General features: G+C 33.6%; 1 protein-coding gene and 1 long non-coding RNA gene across 2 annotated transcripts; both read left to right on the plus strand.

Annotated features, from left to right (window-relative positions):
• The first annotated feature begins 19,170 nt into the window (after positions 1-19,170).
• On the plus strand, positions 19,171-20,431 carry LOC125877410 (uncharacterized). Its single transcript, XM_049558709.1, has 3 exons — positions 19,171-19,792; positions 19,911-20,008; positions 20,144-20,431. Exons 1-3 carry the CDS (start codon positions 19,171-19,173, stop codon positions 20,429-20,431), a joined length of 1,008 nt encoding a protein of 335 aa, XP_049414666.1.
• Positions 20,432-22,630: 2,199 nt separating this feature from the next.
• Positions 22,631-25,260, plus strand: LOC125876924 (uncharacterized). Its single transcript, XR_007447557.1, has 3 exons — positions 22,631-22,734; positions 22,971-23,021; positions 25,021-25,260. It is a non-coding gene; the product is annotated as an uncharacterized LOC125876924 (long non-coding RNA).
• Positions 25,261-26,547: the final 1,287 nt, after the last annotated feature.

Raw genomic sequence — 26,547 nt, forward strand, 5'->3', positions numbered from 1 at the left:
AACTCCTAACTAAAGCATGCTCATATATATTCTTCTCATAAAGTACAATAGGCAACTCCTACTCAAAGCACTACGCCATGAGGGAAACAATGCACATAAACTCATTTTCTTGCAAAATACAAGTTTTCATGAACATGCATTATACAAAGAAGTCATGGCAACACATAAGCACATAACAACAATGTTAGCTAGGCACACCATCTCCCCCTTGGGAGTGAGCCTATACAAACTCATCTAAACATCTTCAATCACATAATCATAGGAGGAACTATCTTTTCCAATTAAAAGCAAGCTCAACACAACATTATGGAGCCAATATGCCATTTCATCAAAAGTATAACAAAGCATGTCCATCAAATCATCTCATGAAGTCAAATATGCCATCATCATACCAAAATGCACAACAACATGAGAAACATATAAATTATGAAAACTCATTTTTATACAAAACAAGAATTTTCTCAAGAACATGCATAACATAAGTAAGTCATGGGAATTTTTCTAACACATTCATGACTCCAAAACATAAAACAAGCACAAAAATTGGAACTCTTGGTCTCAAGCTAGAATAGGAATAAAAGGAAGGGATGAGGATATCGGGACTCTCAATCAATTATGCTATCTAATCACGTGATCTCCCCCTTGGGAGTAAGCCCCTTTACTAAAACCTCAAATACTACTTCTTTCAAACAAACCCAAAGCATCTCCAAGACTCATTATAACCTTATCGGGTTCTAAAAACAATAGAGGTCTAACAACCATACATCCAAACCCTACCAAGGTTAACAAGAGTAACTCTATGGGACAACGAAATTTATGGAACACATATAAAATTCAAGACTCCACAATCATGAAACGAGTCTAGGAAGACCCCTGATATAGATTGAAACCCTAGGTTTTTGGGGGATTTTGGAAACTTGAAATCATATTTTGAAAGGGCTCCTTGAATGAAACTTAATCAAGGATGAATACTACCATACCTTATGAAGATTTCCACACAAAATTTGAAGAAGAAAGGCTGCTCCTTGAACCCTAAGCTTGACCTTGTTCTGGCTCTTCAATGGAGTTTCTAGAGAGAGAATATTTGGAGAGGAAGGGTGATTATAATTTGGGGTCTTGAGATATAATGAGTTAATAGGGTGTTTAATGACTTAAAATACTTTATATATATGTATAAATACTATATTAAACAACCCCTACTTAAAACTAATTAAAAATGATTTACTTAAATGACCCCTTGATTGGTCGAGACTTGACAGCATTATAGGTAGGACTCACGAAACCCCACCCACAGACCGTGGATAGGTCCACGAGCCGTACTGGCTATCTGTGGTTTGGGTCTGGAAATTTTCATCTAGCCCCTTGACCTACGGAGCAAGACCACGAGGCTTGGATGGACCTACAGGGCGTTGGTTCCATCCATAGCCCACAACTTTTTGTCAACAAAGGCAGATTTGGGGAGCTTTGGGGGTTAGGCTTTAGGGTCCTCCTCAAGGACCCTTGGTTGGTCCTTGGGGAGTCGTACCTTGACATTTAACCTCTAAACCTCTCAATCTAAACTCAGGAAGACATTTTACAACTTCAAACCCCACAACAAATTCAAAAGAAACTCGTTAGGCTCTAGTTTCACCTACTAGTTTTTCGGGTTGTTACATTCTCCTTCAAGGACTTCTCATTAGAGCATTTGCAGCTGAACTATAACATAGTGTCAGTAAATTCATCTGGCAATAGATTTACAACATTATGCAAATGAATTATCCCTTGAACTTTAAGTTCACATTTTTTTAACGAGGATCTAGATAATTCATAATTCATCTCACACATAATTTTCAGTTGTCAATCATCCCTCTCCTAATGTTAGAAAATCTAACAATCATCCTAGCCTTATTTGGGAATTCATCTTTGTGCTTGGTAGAACAATTAAAATCACAATCGCACATGCAATGTTTTAGATGAAAATTATTTGGTTCCTGATGCTGAACCTATTTTGATAGGAGAACCTTGTTGGCTTGATGCATACAAGTGTTCCTATATGTTAAATAAATTTATCTCATACCAATTTTCTTTTGGGAGATTTGTTCTCATTGGCAATGATTTAGCTATCATTGGACGCATACAATTTCTGCTACACCAACCAGCATTATCTATATAATTTTGTACTTTGAAATTATGCTCTTGATTTAACAATTCAAGCAAACAACCTTCACAAAAACCAATTTGTAAGTTGATAGCAAAGCACATGGAATCATACCATAGATGCAACTATTAAAACTATATAGTTACAAATGGCCCATATGGCAGGTGAACGAGCCCATATTCACCTTTTAAATGTTCCAAAATTTCAGGGAATACAATCTCAACCTTAGCTGATACAATGATAATTTAATCATGAGTACAAGAAACACATGAGAATTCTTGAAGATTTTTTTTTATTTCTTCAATATATAGCCCGTGAATTCTCAATTACTTTTGCATCATATTTTAACCGAAATGGTCAATCGGTTTTGCCAACTAATTTTTATTCTGGTAAACTTATAGTTTACTTTTGCATGTGATTCCATCATCATGCTCATGTTTGTATAGAACAAACAAGATGAAAAGGCGAGTAACCTTTTACATAAATATTCACAATCCGCTTTGGTTGTAGTAATATGAAGATATTAAATCTTCTCATACTTTATAGTCTCAATATTTCTTTTCAATTCTTCCGAAACTTAAAAAGTTTCTTTTGAGACTTACTACAATCCCAATATTATTTCTCCAATAATAACACAATAACTCTTAGAGCTTACAATTAATTTTGTGTACTATCACATATTCCATGACACCATCCGTATGGTGAATATCTCCTTCAAGGAGAAAATTATATTATTATTGTCATGGTCAAAATTATTACAAGCAAGACATGTTTCTTACTTTACTTTTGTCGTACTATAGGTACATAACCAATGACAAATTTATAATCGCACAATAATATTATTTGGTCATGGCCACAACCTTTATAGGCAAGAATTACTTCTTTCATTTGCCCTTTCGGTAGTTCACAATAAACTTACCATAATATTTATGAGTATAAACGTACACGACCATTGACCAATCATACCAAATAAAGTTTATTTATTTCTCTCAAACCTCTCGTAGAGGTGAGTTGTGGCATATTTTCAACCATACATGAATATGTGTGTGTGTATATATATATATATATATATTATTTTTCCCCATATTTTGACACATTCATTTGTCAAGAATGGGCAAACATTCACGATGCTTATTACAAGTCACAATCTCTTCATGAGTTGACCATAACCATTTATATATTATTTTTTTCCCCATATTTTGACACAGTCATTTGTCAAGAATGGGCAAACATTCACGATGCTTATTACAAGTCACAATCTCTTCATGAGCTGACCATAACCATTTATATGTGTCATACCTATATATTTGGCATATTTACATGACCCACCTCAACATCACTTTGAAAGGTAAAGTGCACCACCATTTTATATTTTTTTTTATTTTGATGGAGGATTTATAAAATTACCAAATTATTAGGTCATACGAGAACCACATGTCCAATGACCTTTCATATTAGTTTGACGACAAAAATTACCTTTAGATTTTGAAGGATTATTTTGAGAACTCATAGTGTTCTTTTCACCACAATAATGACTATTATTATTATGTCGTCCTTCTATGCCCTTATTCATATATTCAATCATTTGTCCTCTTTCAAACTTATTATTAGTTTCTACCACATTCATACAATAGAATGGAGCAAATCAATTGGGCATATTTCAAAGTTATCATATACTACTATCACATTCTCTTCATGGAGTGGAGCAAATTCACTGGGACAAATTTCATGACTTTTCATCAAAAATATATTATTTTTACCTTAGTCATCGTTATATCATCACTATGGTGCATTGAGACTCAAACTCAATGTCTTGTCCCTATAAAGGTGTGTTAGAAACTTAAACCCAATACTTTATCATCATGGTACATCAGAATCTTAACTCAATATCTTATAATATTGTGGTGCATCGAGACATTAATATGATGTCTTACCCTCTTGAATCGATGAAACTTAAATCCACCGTTTACCCTCATCCAATGACATAATAGGTCAAAGGTCATTCTTATTCAATTAGTATGAACCAATAAAAATAATACTCAATGCACCAAATCTTTTATTTGTGTCATCAATTTATTGACACAAAAAGAGGCTAGACAATTCTCACTATAAATAATAAATAAATTACACGCAGATAAGCCGCAAAATAATTGAATACATTTATCAACTCCAAAATAGATCGTCTTTGTCATTTACTATATTCCTTTACAATTTATTCTTATTTATAATGAATAACTCAAAAATGATTTCATTGTATAGTTTCATACTAAAAAATATTTATCACACTAAAATAAAATTGCTTACTGTTGTTCCAATTTACATGTGATGTACCCTTAGTGTTCCACACACATCTAAAAAAACATCAACTAGCTTATGAAATAGCCAAAATAATATTTAATGTTAACCAACGAATTGCTCAAAATGACAACAATGAGCACAATCATAAAGAGAGCATAAAATAGGTTCAAATATACAATATGAAAAATACATAATACTAGTTACTCACCTTGTTTGAAAAAATAATAAATCAACACAACCTCAACAATCAATAACATAAATAACTTACCTTATTTCGGAGAGCAAATAAAATGTAATCTTGAAATGATAAAGTGATTAGAACTTCGTGCTGATAACGTGTTATAAAATTAAGCCCAGAACAATATAATTATAAAGAGAAGAAGACACGATAAGTAGATGAAGGAGAAAACTTTTCTTCTTATTCAAGTCTATGATACATGGAGAATAATATCTCTATTTATAAGTAGAGAAATCACTTCAAAGGCCACCATGATGAATGCCAAATTAGATACATTGTTATCCCAAAAAGGTTCATATCACCTTGGGAACACACACACACGAATGTTAGTTCATGAATAAACTAAATGGACAATCTACTATTCAATGGATTTATAACAAATTTTTAATTATGCTAATTTATTTCAATATAGAACACCATGAGTTGATATACTTAATTAGTATTTCTCACTTTTATTTGTTCAAAAGATAAAGTTTATCCTTTTATGAATAATTTGTTACATGAATTCAAAAAAATAAACTATCATAATTTTTAAAGAAGTTGATAATAATCTCTCTCTCTCTATATATATATAAAGCTGAATATAGAAAAGTTGATGTGACATCTCTCTCTGGCCATCACTTCATTTTATCTTTTTCCTCAATTTTTTGATTTTTTAAATTCATTTCCTAATATAATAATCTAGTAAATACCTCTAATGCATCTATTAACCTACAATTAAAGAGGATAATGAAAGTTTTAACATAAAGAATATATTTATTGTTGCAATAGAAAATGAACAGTTATAACAGTTTTGTAATCAACCAATTAAAAAAGTATAAAAAAATATGTAGGAGATCACATAATCTGTAAGTAACTTGACAAAATGGAAGAATCATTGGAAGAGAAGATTTACCACTTCAGGAAAATTAATTTTTTGAAAAGTTTTACTACCTTAGATAGATCAAATTTTTGCTTTGTTTGTACAAATAAAACTAGGCTGGAGAGCACATATTCTGAAGGTAAATTGATAAAATGGAAGAATTATTGCAAGAGCAGATTTACTCCTTCAGGTAAATTCAATTTTTGTTTTATTTGTGTAAATAAACATTATGCAGGAGATGAAATCAAGAATTCATAGCAAGAGATATTTTACTAACTCAAATTTAAAAAAAAATGATTTGTTTGTATGAATGAATTAGTTAGAATATACCTGTGTAGATTTGATCATTTTATGCCAACAAGAATTATAACAAGCGGATCTAGCAAAATAAGAATGAAATCCTATTTAAAACTTCAATATACTTGAAGATTGAAAAACATCAAAATGTCTTCTAACATTCAACTTGTGAACCATGGAAATGATGCCACCATGAAATATTAATTCTCTCATTCTATTCTTTTTTATTTACAAATAACGACAAAGCTCTCTGAAAGTTAATTTAGAGATGAGGAGTAGAGATCTCATAATAAATAAAAAATTCGTCAACTCCTTCACTTTGTCTCTTTTTCTAATGATGATGGAATGTTATACTTTGTCTCTTTTTCTAATGATGATGGAATGTTATCTCTTCATGAAAAGAGAAAGAGACAGTATTTCAAGATTCTTTCAAAGATATTGATCTAAGAAGAAAAATCATGTAATAATCATTTTTCTTTAAAATAAAAGACTTTTGAAAGGATTTTGCGCTATAATTCCTTCTACAAGAAAATATATATTGAGAAGAAAATAATCATTTTAATTGAGAAACTTACAAAAAGAATGATAAGTGGTTCAAGGGCAAGAAGAATTATTTAGAGAGAGAATCAATTTATTATTGAAATTCCTATTAAATTTGGAAGGAATAAGGAAAAAATAAGGAGAAATGTATATTCTAATTCCTTTTTCTTCCCTTAAAAACGTCTTTTTATTCCCCCTCCCTTAAAAACGTTTTTTGTTTAATTTTTCCTTATTTATCTTTAATTAAAGTTTGTTTTATTTTCTTTTATATATTTTCAATTAAAGTTTGTTTTATTTTCTTTTATATTTTCAATTGAAGTTTTTTTATTTTCTTTTATATATCTTTAATTAAAGTTTATTTATTAAAATTATATATATATATATATGACATGACATTTTTTTAGGCCTGAAATTTTATTTATATTTTTGTAGTTTTTTTTGTTTTTAAATTTTAGATTATTTTTTAAAATTCTAAAAGACTAAAAATTTCACTTTCAAATTTTATTGAATATCAAAGTGGCCATATTTATTTCCATTCATCATCAATCATTCTATTTATTTTTTTACTTCCTTACCTTAATTTGATCATTACTCTCATTTATATCATTTCCTTAAATCACTTTTTTTTTTTAAAATTTTTTTATTTATCTATAAAGTATTGAAATGATATGGAAAGTTATAAAAAAATTGATTCTCGTTTCTGATAAAAAAGAATAATATGATAGTTTGAAAAAGAATGAGAAGGCAAGGGATGAAATTAAGAAAAAGTAAAAGGAAGGAAAAGAAAAAAAAAGGAAAAAATAATAATTAAAAATACTACCATAAAAGAAAACACAAAAAAGGAAAGGGAGTTATACGCTACTCTTTGTTTTATTTTCTTTTATATATTTTCAATTGAAGTTTTTTTATTTTCTTTTATATATCTTTAATTAAAGTTTATTTATTAAAATTATANTATATATATATATATATATATATATATATATATATAGGCCTGAAATTTTATTTATATTTTTGTAGTTTTTTTGTTTTTAAATTTTATATTATTTTTTTAAATTCTAAAAGACTAAAAATTTCACTTTCAAATTTATTGAATATCAAAGTGACCATATTTAATTTCATTCATCATCAATCATTCTATTTATTTTTTTACTTCCTTACCTTAATTTGATCATTACTCTCATTTATATCATTTCCTTAAATCACTTTTTTTTTTAATTTTTTTTAAAATTTTTTTATTTATCTATAAAGTATTGAAATGATATGGAAAGTTATAAAAAAAATTGATTCTCGTTTCTGATAAAAAAGAATAATATGATAGTTTGAAAAAGAATGAGAAGGCAAGAGATGAAATTGAGAAAAAGTAAAAGGAAGGAAAAGAAAAAAAAAGGAAAAAATAATAATTAAAAATACTACCATAAAAGAAAACACAAAAAAGGAAAGGGACTTATACGCTACTCTTTGTTTTATTTTGTTTTACTAAATACATCATTCTCTTTCTATTTTTTATTTAACATTAAAATAGAAAAAAAATTATAAAAATATATAAACTAAACTTTCAAAGAGTACTTTGATTTTTATTCACATTGCACATAAATAAAAAAATAATTTATAAATCAAGAATAGGAGAGAAAAAATTAATTATAATTCTTGATCAAAGAAATATTTTTCATATAAATTTTACAGATAAAAAAATTAAGAAAGAATAGAAATTTCATAAACAATATTAAATTATGATAATAAGAAAGAGAGATGAATAAAAAAAATAATCTTGGGAAACTTTAAAAATAAAAGGTAGAAAGAAAAAGTAATAAATTGTAATAATGTGAGGAGAGAGATAAATAAAATATTTGATTATTTTTAATTTTTAAATAATTTTTTAGATTAAAAGATAAATAATTGTAAAGAAGAAATTTTTCGTGAATAATAATAAGAATAAATTACGATGATAACGAGGAGAGATAATAAAATTTTCATTTTTAAAAAACTATAAAAATAGAAGGTAAGAAAATGATTTTAAATTAATAATAAATTATAGTAATAATGAGGAGAGATGAAAAACAATAAATTGTATTAATGGTAAGAACATAGATAAACAAGGTAAATATATTTATCATAATCATAATATAAAGGTGTGTACTATAAATATGTTAAACAATTACTACTAATTAAGATACTATTTATAACTTCTTTTGAGTTTTTAAACATAAATATAAATAAGAAAAAAAATAAAAGTCAAGAAAAGGAGAAAAAGGATAATTTAAATTCTTGGTCAATATATATATATATATATATATATATATATCAAGAGAAAAATTTAAAAGAAAAGAAAAGAATTTATTTAAATAATAATAATAATAAATTAATAATAGTGATAATAAGGAGAAGAAATAAATAAGATTTTCTTTAGACAACAAAAAGGGAATTAAAAAAAATGTTTTATAGCAACGAGAAAAAACAAAAAAGTAATTATAATAAATTGTATCAATAGTGCTGAGAATGATAAATAAAATATTTAAGATCTATTTTTTAAAAAAGAAATTATAAATCAAAGGAAAGAAAACAATTAAGGAAAAAGAGAATTTTTGAATAAGAATAATTAATTATGACAATAATGAGGAGAAATCAACAAGAATTTTTATTTTAAAAAACTATAAAAGTAGAAGTTGGAAAAAAGTAAATTGTAGTAGTAGTAATGATGAGGAGAGGTGAAATATATTGACTATTTAATAAATTGTAATAATGGTGATGAGAGAAATAAATAAAATATTTATTATTTTTTTTTTAGATTTTATAAATCCAAAGATAGTAAAAAATTTCAAAAAAGAAGAAGAAGATAAATGATAATCCTGACCAAAGTGAGGTTCTACATCAGTCTTTTATCTTCCACCTTTATATTTTCCTAAATTGAGATATCAATCTTCAATTATAGTACTTAATAATGATTAATAAAAAAATTAATGTTTGTGCGTGATTGCAATACAAATTTAAAATTTCTCTCTTATCTTGTGTTGCAATTTATTTCAATTTTCTACATTGAATAGATGAATTTTCGATGAATATTATGTATGATAAATATTTAAAAGTTATATTTTTTATACAAAATTTACTTCTACGACTTTGCTACAATAAAACTTTAGCCCGATGACCATTTGTGTTCTTTTCATTTTGTTCAAAAAATCAAACACATCATATAATGTATTTAATACTGTATGATCCATTTTTTTCAAGTGCATCAACAATTCAGCAAAACGATTATGATTCAATTAAAAAATATATTTATTATTTTAAAGGGATAAGGGTCTGAAAAATACCCTAACTTTGGTCGAATTTGCTGTTACGATACTAAACTTTCATGAGGACCTATTACCTCCCTAGACTATTTAATACCGTATTTTTTACCCCCTGAACTATTTAATAGTGTATTTTAAAGGTATATATGTGCCCACGTGGACACATTACTATTTATAATTTTTCATTATTTTTTATGTCCACGTGGAAAAATATATATGTTTAAAAGACGGTATTAAATAGTCTATGGAGGTAATAGGTCCTCATGAAAGTTTAGTATCGCAACAACAAATTCGACCAAAGTTGAAATATTTTTCAAACCCTTATCCCTATTTTAAATTACGATTCTAATCAATAGCAAAAAAATTCACACTATATTGAATTATTTCAACAATTATTATTACATTGCTTAAATTGTATTTAATAATAACTAGAACTTAAAACTTAAATCTATTTGAATTTAAAAATTAGAAATGATTCTTAAAATATTTTTGATATTCAGATATAAGAAATGATTTATTTAAATATTTTTAACTATTTTTTTCTCATCACGCGAAGCACGAACATTTTCACTAGTAAGAATAATAATAGGATATAATAAGCATTTAATTAGGATTAAAAAAAAAGCTTGGAGGAGAGTATCGTATTTTATTTGGTAATTACTTAATTGATGTGTTAAAAAAATAATTTTGTGAAGGGATGACCTAAAGAGAAGGAGAAATTATAAATAAAAAAACCCTCACATGACAGTAATTAATAGTTTTGGAAAGTATTAAAGTGAAAATAGAAAGGAAAACGGTGTAATTGGAGAAAAGGAAGAAGATGGGTTGCTTCGATTGCTTCGATGGAGGCAGCAAAAGAGAACAAAGGAGAGAAGAAGAACAATTAGCTTCCGAAGAAGCTCGTGCGAGAGCTGCCGAAGCCGCCCAAAAAAGGCAAATATCTTCTTTGCCCTATCAATTTGTTTTCATTTCTTATGCATATACTGGATTCATGTATTCAATTTTAATTTAGTTTGATCTAGCAGAATAAACATATGATATGGGCTAAAAATCACCTTTAAGTTTTCGCTTTACCACATATAAATGAACTACAAATTTGCTCATAGTAATACTCCCTTCATTTAGTTGACGATAAGGACGAAGATGGACATAGACCCAATCACCAATATTGAAGACCACAACCCTGCGATGCTTGTCTGCGTTAATCTTTATACGCTCTTGGGCTTGCAAGAAATTGGCCTTCAAAATAGCTAAGACTTCTATCTTGTTGGAGAAAAGAGGCACACACAACAATATTAGTTCAACCATCCTGGAAAAATATGGAAACAATTGGAGGGGCACGACCATAAACTACTTCAAATGAAGTTAACTTAGAGCTGTGTTGGTATGACATATTATACCAAAATTCCTCCCAAGATAACAGGGAAAATCAAGTGAGTGGAGTATAAGGAGCAATGCACCAAAGATACATCTCTAAACACTTATTAATACCCCCGGTTTGGCCATCTGAATGGGTAATACGGTGAACTCAAAGCAAGCCATGTCCCTTGGAGTCTGTGCAGTTCTTGTCAAAATTCAGAGAGAAATAAGGGGATCATGATCACAAACAATGGTGACAAGGAATCCAGGTAAATAAACAAATTCCTGAACAAACACCATAACAACTTTTTGTTTATTAAATTTGACCGGCAGGGCAATAAAGTGGCCATATTTGGAGAGACAATCTATAATCAGCAATATAACAACACGATGTTGCGATAGAGGAAGTCCAATTATGAAATCCATTGAAATATCTTCAAAAATAACATTTGGAATGGGCAATGGGGGATAACAAACCGGTAGGTTTCAAGGTCGAGTCTTTCATTTGTTGATAGGTTTGACACTCCAAGACAAACTTTTGTACATCGGCGCACATTCCCGTCCAATGGAAATTGGAAAAAAGACGATGAAATGTGCGCGAGACATCAGCATGATCCATGACCCATGACCCCCAACTTTGAAAGAGTAGAACTCAGCAAGCAACAAGGATCGAAGGTTAGCATCTTGAGGAATAACCAATTGCTTCGAAATAGAAGCAGTCCTTCTTGAAAAGAAAAATGCGGCAGAGAAGTGGAATGCAAATTCAAGAATCAAGAGTTGTTGTAATGTAATTAATCCTTCATCAGTTTTGTTTAGGCACATAATTGGTCTAGCAAGGCCAATTCAGTGACGGCCAAAGTCAAAGCTTGAAGAACAAGAACTCATGACAAGGCATCTATAGCTGAGTTAAGTTTTCCTGACTAATAGCGAATCTCAAAATCGTAGCCAACAAGTTTACTTAGCCAACATTGCTGCTCTAGAGTTTGTATTACTTGGCTGATGAGGGACTTTAAGGGTTGTTTGTCAGTGATGATCAGAAAACGACGACCCACCAAATATTGTCGCCTTTTTTGAACGGCTCGAGTGATGACAAACATTTCCCTATTGTAGGTAGAAGAAACTTGCATCGTAATGGAAAGCTTTTGACTGAAAAATGCTATAGGATGATCCTCTTGGGATAGAACTGCTCCAATCCCTATGCCAGACACATCAGTTTCCACAGTAAATACTTTGGAAAATCTAGTAATGAGAGGACAGGGACAGAACTCAAAACCTCTTTAAGTTGAAGAATGTAGCTGATGTCGACTCAGTCCAAATAAAAGAGTCCTTCAACAAGTCTGTAAGAGGAGAAGCTAACTGTGTATAACTGTTGAAATAGCTAAACATTCAGAAGTTAGTTACTAATCCATTAGTTAGTTAGAAGGTCATTTCAGTCTTTTTAGAATGTTAGTTAGTGCTAGTTAGGTACCTCGATTACTGTGCTGATGAATCAGTTAGTTAGTAGATTAGATATTTTTTTCTTCTTCTGGCTTTCTATAAATCTGTGGGTGTATCTCACTTGTAAAAGGATCCAGATTCAGATTAATAAAATTCTCTCTCATTTCTTCCTCACTCCAGTTTCTTCTCTAAGTTCATCAATGGTGTTATGAGCTTGTATGCTCACAGTTTTCTTCATGGTATCAAAGCAGAGTTGTAGTTGAGTTTAGATCTCTACTAGTTAGTAAAATCTGTAGTTTAGATCTGCAGAAATAGTGGCATTGAAGATAGATCAGAACGATCCTTTATACATTGGGGCCTCAGACAGTTCGAGTGCTGTGTTGATTCCCATAAAGTTGATTGGATCTGAGAATTATGAAATTTGGAGCAGGTCAATGAGAATTGCATTGTTGGGAAAGAGGAAGTATGGATTTGTGACTGGTGCCTGCACTAGAGGTTTATACAGAGAAGAACTGCATGAGCAATGGGAAACATGTAATGCAATTGTGTTGTCATGGCTGATGAACACAGTCAGTGAGGAGCTTCTCAGTGGCATTGTATATGCCACAAATGCCTTATCAGTTTGGAATGATCTCAAGGAAAGATTTGACAAGGTGAATCGAGTAAGGATCTATCAGTTGCATAGAGAGATTACCACTCTAACACAAGGTACAGACACTGTATCTCATTACTTCTCCAAACTGAAAACATTGTGGAATGAGTATGATGCTGTAATACCGAGTCCCTGTTGTGCTTGTCCTCAATCGAAAGAGTATACTGATCACCTGCAGCAGATGAGGTTGATTCAATTTCTAAGTGGCCTGAATGAATCATATGAACAGGCTTGTAGACAGATACTACTCAAGGGAACTACACCATCACTGAACCATGCTTATGCAATGATTATAGAGGATGAGGTTCAACACTCAAGTCATATGGCTAATATAGTTGAAAAGCCAAATTCAACGGTGATGAATGTGAACAGGAATCAGGGAGGAAAAGAGAACTACAGAGGAAAGAAGTGTGAGTACTGTCACTATCTTGGTCACACCAAGGATAATTGCTATAAGTTGATTGGCTATCCAAATGATTGGAAGCAAAGGAAGAAACCAGGCTATGGAAATGGAAACGGTAACATGAGAAATGCTGCAGGCACAAATCAATTTAGTAGCTATGGAGGACAAAGTTCAGGAAGTAACATTAGGAATCAAGTAGGGCCATCATATTCTGGTGGATTTGGAGGAGGACACCAGTCTGCAAACAACATCTCTAATGATTACTATGATCCTTCTAACACAGCTTCAACCAGTCAGGTGGAAAACAATACTTGGCATCAGAGGGTATGTCATCAAGTTTGGAGATTCTTTGGTATCCTGGAAATCCAAGAAACAACAGACTGTTTCAAGAAGCTCAGCTGAAGCTGAGTACAGAAGCATGGCTTCAGCAGTCTCAGAAATCACCTGGCTTCTAGGCTTATTCAATGAGCTAGGAGTGTCTATTCAGTTGCCTATTACTGTGTTCAGCGACAGTAAATCAGCCATCCAACTAGCAGCTAACCCAGTATTTCATGAAAGAACAAAACATATCGAGATAGATTGTCACTTCATCAGAGATAAGATCAAAGCAGGGGTGGTTGACACTGCCTATGTACACACACAACAACTTGCAGACTTATTGACAAAAGGGTTGAGTCAGGTCCAACATGTATACCCTTTAGGCAAGCTTGGTGTGCTTAATGTCATGCACCCTTCAGCTTGAGGGGGTGTGTTGAAATAGCTAAACATTCAGAAGTTAGTTACTAATCCATTAGTTAGTTAGAAGGTCATTTCAGTCTTTTCAGAATGTTAGTTAGTGCTAGTTAGTTACCTCGATTACTGTGCTGATGAATCAGTTAGTTAGTAGATTAGATATTTTTTTCTTCTTCTGGCTTTCTATAAATCTGTGGGTGTATCTCACTTGTAAAAGGATCCAGATTCAGATTAATAAAATTCTCTCTCATTTCTTCCTCACTCCAGTTTCTTCTCTAAGTTCATCAATGGTGTTATGAGCTTGTATGCTCACAGTTTTCTTCAATAACCTTTGACACTGTCATAGATGGTCGTAGCGCGTCAAGCCAAGAAAACCTCTAACCTCCATGAATGAGGTAGGCAAAGGCGAAGAACAGAAGAATGTCATATAAAAAAAACAACACGAATTGACGAAGGAATGTTTTAAAATAGAATTCATGGTGGATTGGAAAGTGGAGGGAGGGAGCATTTTACAGGCCAACTGGCATGACAGTGAATTCAGAAAGGCCGTCATAGGTGCGAAAAGCAGTTTTCTCAATGTCCGGTGAGTGAAGGCGAATTTGGTGATAACCAGCCAAAAGGTCCATTTTAGAGAAAAAAATAAGCATTGTGTAATTCATCTAATAATCATCAACTATTGGTATAGGATTGATAAACTGATATAGATTGATAAACTGACTTTCAGGCCACAAGAGGGGTTTGTTCCTCAAATTCTTGGAATAAAACAGAGCAAAAAAAGAGAAAACAACTAGAAAGAGGGAGGTTCTGGATCAACACTCTAAGGAACAAAAAGTAAGCAAGATCATTCACACCCTTTTCTCTGTGCCTTAGCCTATTTATGCTATTCTGTGTAAGGCTGAACTTGTCCCATTCTCTAGCGGCTTGGCAGAGGAGATATTCTTTTGGGATTTGGGTACACATAGTGGTTCGGATACTTTTGCAATTGCTTATCCCTCTTGCTACGTCTAAGGGTCTTTGACGTGTCCTGCTGATTTGTAAGTTGTAACAGTTTCAAACTATAATCTTCCCCATTTTACCCTTAATGACACGCTTTTATAGCCACTGCAATCTCATGGAATGTTTAAGAACAAGCGGACAGAGTAAAAGTTTCCCTGCATCAAATCCATAGCAGATAATTCTTTTCAAAATGACAAAAAAGGAATTCAGTTACATTCATAAAGGGTCATGTGTACAATGCATGAAAATCCTCATTGGCTTATATCGTTGACAGATTTTCATGCATCTCTGTTACTTTCTTAATACCTGCTGTTTAGTCCTTGTAAATTTTATAGGTCTGATTTGGTTCACAACTTCTGTGCCCAAGAGGAGTTTTGGAATGATATGTAACATACACAATTTCTGTGATGGCTTTAGAAGAAGAATGAGGGAGATGCCAAGGTTCATGAAAAGTGGAGGGAGATTATGATTTTTGTTCAAGAGGGATGGATTTCAAATAATTTCCACGGTTTTAGAGAAGAGGAAAGACTTTCTTACCTCAAATATGCTTCTTCACTTGCATTTTCACGTAGTAATTAATGGTAAGGGACTTCACCACTTTAAGAAAATTAAAGTGATAAATGGAGGAAGAACAAAGAGGAAGTGAAAAAATGGTTGGTAAAGTCAGAGAATATTGAGTTTGTTTGGTTCTTTGAGGACTGAGGAGAGAGTGGAAGAGAATGTTTCTTCTTTTCTTCAACTTCAAATAAATTTGCATCCAAGGAAGCAAAATTACTTTTTCCGCTCTCTCTCTCTCTATATATATATAGTTTTAAAAGCATAATAGATGATGATCCACTTCTTCCTCCTTTCTCATGTTCCCAAACACAGTACCAATAAGGGCTACAACAACAAATCCAATGCAATATCTCAAAGTAGGGTCTGGGGAGGGTAGAGTGTATGCAGACCTTACCACTACCTCTCCGAGGTATAGGGGCTGTTTCCAAAAAATACCAATAAGGGCTGAGAGGAAGAAAAGTTGAGCCCTTTAGTTATACATAGAGCTCCTTTAGGCTTATAATACAATTAACTGGGCAATATTTTAGCTTAGTACATTCTATCTGAATTACTAACCATGTGAAGTTTATCAAGATTGATATCTGTATAACCATAATCTCAAAAATCTGAGCTCAAACATTTCATTAAAATATGTATTGGCTCATGCATATAACATTAATGTCATTTTAACGAAGCACAGAAGGCATGATTATTATTTTGTGAAAAATACTATTAACTGATACATACCAAGACTGACACTCAGGCACGAATACCAAGATATGTCATAAACCATTTTAGAACCATCCTTTCCCTCCGGTGATCCTTATGGTCACCGGAAATAATCACTGTTTTATTTCTTTTCTCAAACCTTCTCTAGAAAATGGAAGATTGTATCTATTTTGCAGTTGGCTTTAAGTCTTTTGATATCAACCGAATCACAGGGACATCAGGGGAGTGGTATGAAATATGAATGGACAGAAAGGAGCAGAAAGGATATCACTAGAACTTCCTTCAGCAAGAGATCGATGATCTGGATCATGCAAGTACTGAGGGAGGCATCTAAGATGAAAGGGAATGTGGTCAAAAGGTGGAAGAAGATAGAATCTTTCTGAGATCTTCTGTGCTAGAAATTTTAACAAATTTGGGAGATATATCAGTTTAATAAATGTGAGGGGAAGAGGAAGGTCATCACAATCATCCTAGAACTTACTATTAACTCCGGCTAGGAGTTCATAGCAGAGAAGGTGGGTAGATTCTTACTTACCCAGAAGATGGAGGAGAACAGAATTGAGCAGAAACTAGTGGATGACAAAATTCCCTACGCAGAAGCACTCAGAAGTGGCAAATGGATAAATAGGAGTGGCAGTGAAGTTAATGTGGAACCAACATTAATGGTGGAGGGTCCCATTCACATTGATGACAACATCAGCACAATAAGTGAAGTATTGAAAAGGAGTTTGGTGGGTTTCTTTGAAGTGAGGGATGAGAACTACCCTACGTTGTCAGAAATTAGAAGATGGACAAGCAGCATCTGGAAAATCAATCATGGTTTAAACATTTACGAAATGGGGAAAGGAAGATTCCTCTTCGAATTCGCAAGCAGGAACACAGCAGAACATGTGATAATTGGAGACTGGACTCAAAATGAGACCTTTCTCCGGCTAGAATGGTGGAGTCCGGCATCAGGCACAGTGGGAGAGGGAGATAGACAACCTGGACTAGGGTGGTGGGTCTTCCTCTACACCTCTGGTCGGAAAAAGTTTTTAGGACCATCGGAAACCTTTGTGGTGGTTGGATCGAAACAGAGGAAGAGACAAAGCTTCGTAACCATCTCAAATGGGCAAGAATTCGTGTGCAAGGAGATGGTTCGAAAATCCCTAAAGAGGTGTCCATCAAAAGTGCCGGCATGATTTTTGTCTTACAGTTGTGGACTGAAACTCGGGCGAGGCTTTACACTGGAGAAGACAAAGGACCCAATCCTTCGGTCCAGCAGATTTCAGCTCTTTGCCCTAAGGATAATAAGGGGAAACCTGCAGCTGACAGTCTGAAGTCACATGCTTCTTTGGTCCAGCAGGTTCCAGTTCTTTACCCTAAGGAAAATAAAGGAAAACCTGCAATTGACAGACTGTGAAGTCACATACTTCTGATTTCGCCAGTACAAGTGGATTTAAAAATCGCTCATATATACAGGTGGGCCAGGTTCTGTTTGCAATTGAGACTGGGCCAATTTTTTCTGAAAATAAAAGCCCAATTTCAATTAAAGAAAATTCCAATGAAAAGCATAAGTGGGCAGGTGAGGAGCATGCGAGTCTTTTTAAAGACTTAAGCAATCTAAAACTGAAAGCTTAAGATTTCCTCACGACATTCAGTGACTGGGAAAACAAAGTACAACAACTCAACACCTCTAGCACGCCAGAGGAGATCAGAATGGGAATTTCAAACATGCAAACGGAGGCAGTAGTCGACCTAACTCTAGAGGTCGAAAATAAATTATCCACAGAAGATAGAGTTGATGATACAAGGGCTTGTGAATCGCAAGAGGCTGAAAGGGACTTACAAATCCAACCGATAATTGACGTAGAGCCTGTGAATATTCAATCACCCAACACCCAAGAAGTAGTGGAAACCGAAGCTTCAAATTGGGTTAACTCCCATATCTTAGAGCTGAGCAACACTTACGGGGTAGCTTTTGTAGGTTTTGAGAAAGAAACACTATCTCTTCTTATGAGAATTGATGAAAGGAAAGCTGCTTTAGATAAAAAAAAAAAAAGGCCCAGAGAAGACAACTACAACCCCAAAAAGTAGAGGAATTGGCAAGAATGAGTTAAGAAATCTGAAATCGAACTTGAATGAAGTGGTAGAAGGGGTCAGGAACAGGGGGAGAAATTTATCTTTGACTTATAAATGAAAGTCAAATTAACCACTTGGAATGTGAGGGGGCTCAATAGACACAGTAGCAGAGTACTGATCAAAAGTTTATTTCAGAAGTGGAAGACAGACATATATTGCTTGCATGAAACAAAAGTACATACGGGAGTAGAAGACTTAGCCAAACAACTTTGGTCATGCAGATGGATGAAATGTGGGTATATGGAGGCAGAAGGTAGCAAAGGGGGAATCTTAATCATGTGGGACAGTAGAAACTGGAGGGGGACTCAAATCGAGATGGGCCAACATTCCATAACCTATGAATTTGTCTCAACTCAAAACTCTTTCACCTGGTACTTAACAGGGGTGTATGCTCCAGATTCCAGAGAAGAGAAATTGGCTTGCTGGGAAGAGATATCTGCAGTTAAAGAACTATTTGGGGGACCTTGTGTGGCATGTGGTGATTTCAACACAATCAGAAGTATTGGGAAAGAAGAGGGTGCAATAGAATCACTAATGTAATGACTGATTTTACGAGTTGGATCGAAGAAATGGAACTGCATGATCCTCACATGAGTGGAGGAAAATTCACATGGTTCAGAGGAGTTAACCATCCTAGTGCGGCTAGACTCGATAGATTCTTGTTCTCTATGGAGTGGGAAGAGAGCTTTAAGAACATTAAACAAAAGCTGATGCCTAGAGCAGTGTCTGATCACAGCCCTGTCACTCTAGAATGTGGAGACTGGGAACATAAAAGATCAAACTTTAAGTTTGACAATTGGTGGTTAAAAGTGGAGGGGTTCAAGGAATTGGTACATTCATGGTGGAATGAGTTCACTGTGGAAGGATGTCCAGATTACAAGCTAAATGTTAAACTTAGAATGCTCAAACATAAGCTGAAAGATTGGAGCAAAACCAAGTTCAGGGAAATGACCAACAAAAATAACAGTTTACTAGAAGAATTGGCAGGAATTGATCTGACAATGGAAAGCAGGGACTTGTCTGAGGAAGAAATGATGGTAAGAGCAACCATTGTAGTTGAATTGGAAAATATGGCTAAAAATGAGGAAGCAAAATGGAGACAGAAATCCGGAGTGTTGTGGTTGAAGCAGGGTGACAACAACACAGTTTTTCCAAAGAATGGTAACTGCTCACAGAAGATTTAACACTATTGACAAATTAGTGGTTAGAGGAGAAGAAATTGTAAAGCCGGATGAAATCAAGACTGCTATGGTTGAGTTTTATAAAACACTTTACTCAGAATCAGAAAGTTGGAGGCCAGGTTTCGACATGATAGATTGCCCAACCATTTCACAAGAGGAACAAGATTGGCTTCAAAGACCTTTTTCTGAAGAAGAGGTGCTAATGTAATCAAGCAATGTGATGGAGTCAAAGCCCCGGGCCCAGATGGTTTGACAATGAGTTTCTTCGAAGTTTGTTGGGACACTGTGAAGTAGATCGGATCTACTGGGAACTGTTCATAACTTCCATCAGAAAGAGTTATTTGAAAAGTCTTTTAATGCCACCTTCATAGCCTTAATACCAAAGAAAGCTGGAGCTGAGGAGCTTGAGGATTTCAGACCTATCAGTCTAATAGGAAGTGTCTACAAGATACTTTCCAAGCTTATTATTGAAAGGTTGAAGTCTGTTATGGGGAAATTAGTAAATGAACATCAAATGGCATTACTAAAAGGCAGGCAGATTATGGATGCGGTTCTCTTAGCAAATGAATTAGTGAATTCCAGAGAGACAAAAAATTCCAGGGATCTTATGCAAACTTGACCTAGAGAAGGCATATGACCATGTTAATTGGAAGTTTCTACTGAAGGTGCTAGAAGACGTGGGTTTTGGTAAAAAATGGATCAACTGGATACGTTTCTGCATCTCTACTGTGAGGTTCTCTCTTATTATAAATGGCAATAATGAAGGCTTCTTTTCGTCTTAGAGGGGGTTGAGGCAGGGTGATCCTATATCACCTTTTTTGTTTATCTTAGCTATGGAGGGGCTCAACCACATGATCAGGAGGGGAAGGGAAAATGGTTGGTTAAAGGGTTTCCAAGCTCAAGTGCAAGGACGTAGAGAAGATGAAAGGGGAGTCACACATCTGCTTTATGCAGATGACTCGCTAATATTTTGTGAAGCTGAAGTATCTTAGATTAGACATATTAGGGCTATCCTTACTATTTTTGAAGGCATTTCTGGACTGCATGTTAATTGGCAAAAGAGTTACCCAGTGAACAAAGTTGATAATATGGAGATATTAGCAAGTAATCTTGGATGCTAGTTAGCTTCCTTACCCACAAAGTACCTAGGGATGCCCCTGGGTGCAAAGAACAAAGAGATAGAGGTTTGGAGAGAAGTGCTAGAGAGATGTGACAGGAGATTGGCAAGATGGAAGAGTCAGTATTTGTCCTTAGGTGGGAGATTAACACTAGTCAAATCTGTGTTGGATTCCCTTCCTTCCTATATGATGAGCCTATTTCCTATACTCTTTGTCACAAGAAGCAGGGGGGATTAGGTATCAAGAAACTCAACCTCCAAAACTCTTGTCTTTTGCAAAAATGGTTATGGAGGTTCTGTGCTGAAGATATGCCTTTATGGAAAATAATCATCATTGAGAAATATGAACTTCAAAGCACTAGATCACTAAAGACGTCCTTAGAACTTTTGGTTGTAGTGTCTGGAAGACTGTTCAGAGACTTTGGCCCCAGTTTCAAAAAAATATTCAATTCAAGGTCGGTAATGGCGTGAAGATTGAGTTCTGGAATGAACTTTGGATAGGTGAAAGGAGCTTGAAATCTCTCTTTCCTGATCTGTTCCTCCTCAGTCAACAGAATAGGGCCACTATAGCTCAGATGTGGAGCATACAAGGTTGGAATTTCAACTTCAGAAGGGCACTAAATGATTAGGAGGTTCAAAGAGCTGCAAATTTTCTTATGGTGATAAATGATTTCAATGGAACTACCAATGCACTTGACAGACCAGTGTGGAAACTTCACAGCAAGGGTGCGTAGCAAGGGTGCGTTCACTGTAAAGTCATGCTATTGGAGGAGAAAGACTGGCCAACTGCAGATTAGGAACTGGCCTTGGAAACTAATCTGGAAAGCCCAAGTCCCCTTAGAAGTTTCTTGTTTCGTGTGGTTAGTTTGCAGGAAAGCTTGTTTGACTTATGAAGTACTACAAAGAAGAGGTAGACAGATTTGCTCAAGATGTTTTATGTGTGACCAGGATGCTGAAATAAATAGCCATCTATTTCTACACTGTAAAATAGCTGCAAATCTGTGGAACGTGTTCTTGTGTATACTTGGAGTGAGTTGGGTGGCTCCCAAAACTACTAAAAGTATGATGGACTGCTGGAAAGAGATTGGAAGAAGAGAGTCAGAAGAGGACTGGTGGGAATTGATCCCTGCAAGCATCTGGTGGACATTGTGGAAGGAAAGGAATGCAAGAGGCTTTGAAGACAAAAGCAACAACATTCAAAAAATCAGAATGAATTGCCTTAGTCTTCTATATTTTTGGTGTAAACAGGATATGGTGGGGGATATAGAACTTTTTGATGATTTTATAGGGAAATTGTAAAGCTCCATAGACTAGTTCTTATGGCCTTCTGTTTTTTACCCTATGGGATGTAAGTGCTCACTCTTATCATTGCTTGGATGATGGAATTTTGTGAATACACAGTTACTTGTTCCTCAAAAAAAAAAAAAGGCATGAGATGTACCTCCCAGGAAAGATACTTAAATGTGACTGGGGATGCCTATTCTCATCCCAAGTACAAGCATATAAATATCTCACACTTGGTATTTGAACTTCTTAAGTTGATGAATCCATAACATTACATTCATATTATGCAGCTTCTAATTTCAAAAAAACTAAATATTATGCAGCTTCTTCTCACTTCATCAGTTTACTGCTACTGCTCTACCAGATCTTGAAAATAAAATGTTTGCTTGGCCTGAATTATCTATTGTTGTAACAGGCAAGAACAATATGAAAAATCTGCTGCAGGAAGAGCAGCACGTGCACAAATGGCAGCTGCTGCCAAGCAAGCAACGAATGCGAACCAAGGAGAACCAGTTCTTAAAGTACTTTCCTTCTTTCTAATTACTGATGGTCGCCGTTTTTTCTATTATATACTTAATATTTTTAATTGTATCTACTTCTCGTATTAGTTAAAAACAATACTCAAAGTTTTATTCCTCTATCATTGGCCCAAAATCTTTCTTTTGAGATTGATGCTTTACATGTCAAGTTTAAATACTCAAAGATATCTGAAAATAATACTTTGACCTTTGATCCGGTTTCAATTATCTGGATGCAGTGGCAGATGGGATGAACATTAGCTCTCTTAGGTCAACTTCTTCCATTCATTGTAAGTATCATGACTAACCAAATTTCTAATATTCTTTTTCTCTTATTTCTTACTCCTTCCATTCCTTTTTATGTGGCATTTCATTCCTTTTTAATTTGTTCCAAAAAAAATGACAACTTTCTATATTTGGAAACAATTTAACTTTAAACTTCTATCTTACTCTCAATGACAAACTTTTACAGCCATAGAGAAGTTTATAGCATGTTTAAGATCACAACTTCCAATAGTCATCATTTCTTTTTTAAACTCCGTGCGCAGTAATACTGACAGATAAAATAAAACCGAGGGAGTGTTTATATATAGTCTCGTGCATTTGACGATTGAAGCATACTTTTTGCATGTGTGCACTAAAAGACTTTCGTTATGTCACTTAGGGCTCGTTTGGTGTGAGGTATAATAACAAATAGTCCCGGGATTAAATTATAGTACCGCTTATTTTGTTGTTTGGTTGGCAAGTTCGGGATAACTTATCCCGGGATTAATAATTAGTACCGGGATAAGTTATCCCTCTCCTTGGGTGGTATAGTAATCCCGGGATAACTTATCCCAGGATAAAATAGGTAAATGACAAAAATGTCTCTTTCAACCATTTTGTTATATCACTTTTTACATTAATGAAGGGCATTTTTGTAAACAAATAAATTGTTCTTAAAATTTATTATTTTGAATACAACAAACCAAACACTCAATAAAAATAATCCCAACACAACTTATCCCATCATAACTAATCCCAACATAACTTATCCCAACATAACTTATCCCATCATAACTCATTTTCAAACCAAACGACCCCTTAATGAATCATTATACCATGGTACATGTACATTAACTTTTAAAAAGTCTACCATCCAGACCTGCTAGTTCAATTTGGGATTATCAATGATGTGGATATTGAATGTAGAATCTTGAGGAGTAAGTAACATCTCAAGTGGAAATGCAATTAAGTATATTTTGGCCTGCCAATATTCATGTCTCCTGTTGCTGCAGATCTTCTGTTATTGTGTGGTCATCCTTCAGATGCCTCACAGTAGTCCATCTTTAAATCAAACCAGTCACAGCCTTCCCAACCTTTTCTTCCAATGGAAGCGTTACTGTTTCCAAGTTTTGGCGAAAACATCTTAGGTATCTCGTCCTCTCTTTTCCACAACAGATGAATGAAGTGTTCATCTTTGTATGAAAAACTACAGTGCCTTCACTGTATCTTCTTTTAATGCAATTCAAAGTAACTCTGTGACTGAAATACAGGGGAGACACCAAGATTTGTTTAACTTTACTGAACATCTTTCAAGTTGTTTTACGTTTGTTTATATTCCCACATTTAAAAAAGTGAATTTTTTCACGGGGTAAGGGTTGTTGTCAATTAGAATTATTTGCAGTGCTGCAGTACATTCTGGGACTGCTTTTATTACTGCCTATAGATAAATCATGTCTTTATAAATAGTACTTCACTTCATAAACTTTTTAAATCAGCTTTAGTTTCCATACGAGAAAGAACTGACATCTCGGATTCTTCACTTTCGGTGCTGCACTTGTGTTGACACGTCATGGTTGTGAGTGTGGGATCCTTACCCGATCTGGTCAACTAATTTTGGGTACTCTGACCAATATCGACAGAGAAATTCCGGACAGATTCAATGAGTTCTGTAATCAAAGAAAATGGAATTTTTATGTCACTTCTTTTCCATTTATAACCTCTCAGGATTCTCCTCTTGATCAATATTTTTTTCCCAAGTTTTCCACGTAATATCTCATAATTTTTGTTTTATAATTCTATTTTTAGATATTTGAATTATTTTTAGCCGAATCTCTGCACTCGTATTCATACCTTGATCCATATCTCCGAATCTTAAAATTTAGATCATGAAGTATCCGACCTCTAGATATGCACCCGTGACCTCTAGCATGTAGAGGAAGAGAGCATTTTGTGATTAGTCCTGAAGCTTTAATTTTGTCTTAGTCGTAGTTTTCATTTTAATTTTCTTTTTGTTTTGGCCTTCAGGTACTGAGAGTTGAAGTTTGATATCCAACAGTTGTAAATATGTTGCTCTTATTTAATTTAGTGTTTTCTCCAATCTATATATTTGTAAACTGAAATGAGAATAAGGTGGAACATATCTGACAGTTTGTATTTCCACCAGTCAATTTACTCTTCTCTTGTTTGTGTACACAAATGTAATTCAAAGGGCTTCTCAACATTCAATTTACAGAGGAAAGTAATGCATTCGAATATCATTTTTCGGTGAACGTGTTATGATTTTAGTCATTACTTGTAAGATAGCTTTTGTTCATAATTTTTTTAAATATTTATTTTGTGAAGTTTGACCATAGATTTTGGAGAAATATTTGAATTCTTAAAGAAATATGATTTATATCCCGTAAGTTTAAAAAATTATTAAAAATATTTACTATCATTATATAATGAACATGTTCCGTGAAAAGTTATGATAGCAAACAAAATTAAAATAAATTTGAAGAAAAAGGAAGAAAACTATATAAAATGTGTTTAACTGTATAAATTTTGTACAATGAAACTAGGATTAAAAGTCTATCCAAAACTATAAATGATGGGTGTGTTTTCAAGTTTGAGGTAATTTTAAATTTTCAAAAGTTTCTAAATAGTAGAATTTAACTAAATATTACTAATTTTTTCTAGTATTTGAGAATTTGAATTACTTGGTAAAAATACTTATCAAGTTTTTTCTCAAATATTTTGGGAATATGGAAAGTGTTTTAATTAATGTTTTAGAAAGGAAACATATACGTGGTCAAATCTCTGAAATAAATTTGATCTTTTTAATGATGTGCAATATTAAATCTATGAATTAAATTTATTTACAAAGAAGCAAAATAGTAACGAAGAAAAAGTAGAGAATGTCGTGAAGGATAGAGGGAGGTGTTGGCAAATTCCGGAGAAAGAAAGAAAGAGAAAAGGGAGAAAGAATAAGGGTGTGTTTGGTACGAAGGAAAATGCTTTTCTTGGAAAACAAGTAGATTTTTGACTTATTTTCTCATGTTGGTTGGTGAGTAGAAAATATTTTCTGGAAAAGATTTTTTAGTGTTTGATTTATGAATGAAAAAATATTTTTGAGAAAGTATCTTTTATTTTAACTAGACAGTAGAAAATAATTTTTCAAAAACAAACATTATTTTTATTTTATTTTTTTGGGGTGGGGGGATGGTCGCGGGGGGGGGGGGNGGGGTGGGATGAAAAATAAGAATTTGAATTTGAAAATACTTTTAAAAATAAACTTTATTTTTTTTGGGGTGGGGTGGGGGGGCTGGCAGGGGGAGGGGTCGAGGGTAAGGGTAAGGGTAGGGTGAAAATAAAATTTGAAAGAAATATGTTTTAAAAATAAACTTGAATTTTTTTTTGGGGTGGGGGTAGTAGGGAGCTGGCGGGGGGGCGGGGTAGGGGTGATGGTGGGTAGAACCGTCAAAATGGGCTTGGCCCGCAAGGCCGGCCCAATCAACCCTTGAATTAAGTGGGGTAGGGCTTAATTTTTTTGGCCCATTTAGGAACGAGGCT

The sequence above is a fragment of the Solanum stenotomum genome, chromosome 9, assembly GCF_019186545.1.
Source record: "Solanum stenotomum isolate F172 chromosome 9, ASM1918654v1, whole genome shotgun sequence".
Lineage (NCBI taxonomy): Eukaryota > Viridiplantae > Streptophyta > Magnoliopsida > Solanales > Solanaceae > Solanum > Solanum stenotomum.

What these genes read in the sequence shown, in the direction of transcription:
- LOC125877410 (XM_049558709.1), top strand. Translation starts at nt 19,171, where the DNA reads ATGACTGATTTTACGAGTTGGATCGAAGAAATGGAACTGCATGATCCT. An exon ending in CACAGTTTTTCCAAAGAATG is followed by an intron (nt 19,793 to 19,910) that starts GTAACTGCTCAC and finishes CACTTTACTCAG; the next exon opens with AATCAGAAAGTTGGAGGCCA. An exon ending in GACCTTTTTCTGAAGAAGAG is followed by an intron (nt 20,009 to 20,143) that starts GTGCTAATGTAA and finishes AACTTCCATCAG; the next exon opens with AAAGAGTTATTTGAAAAGTC.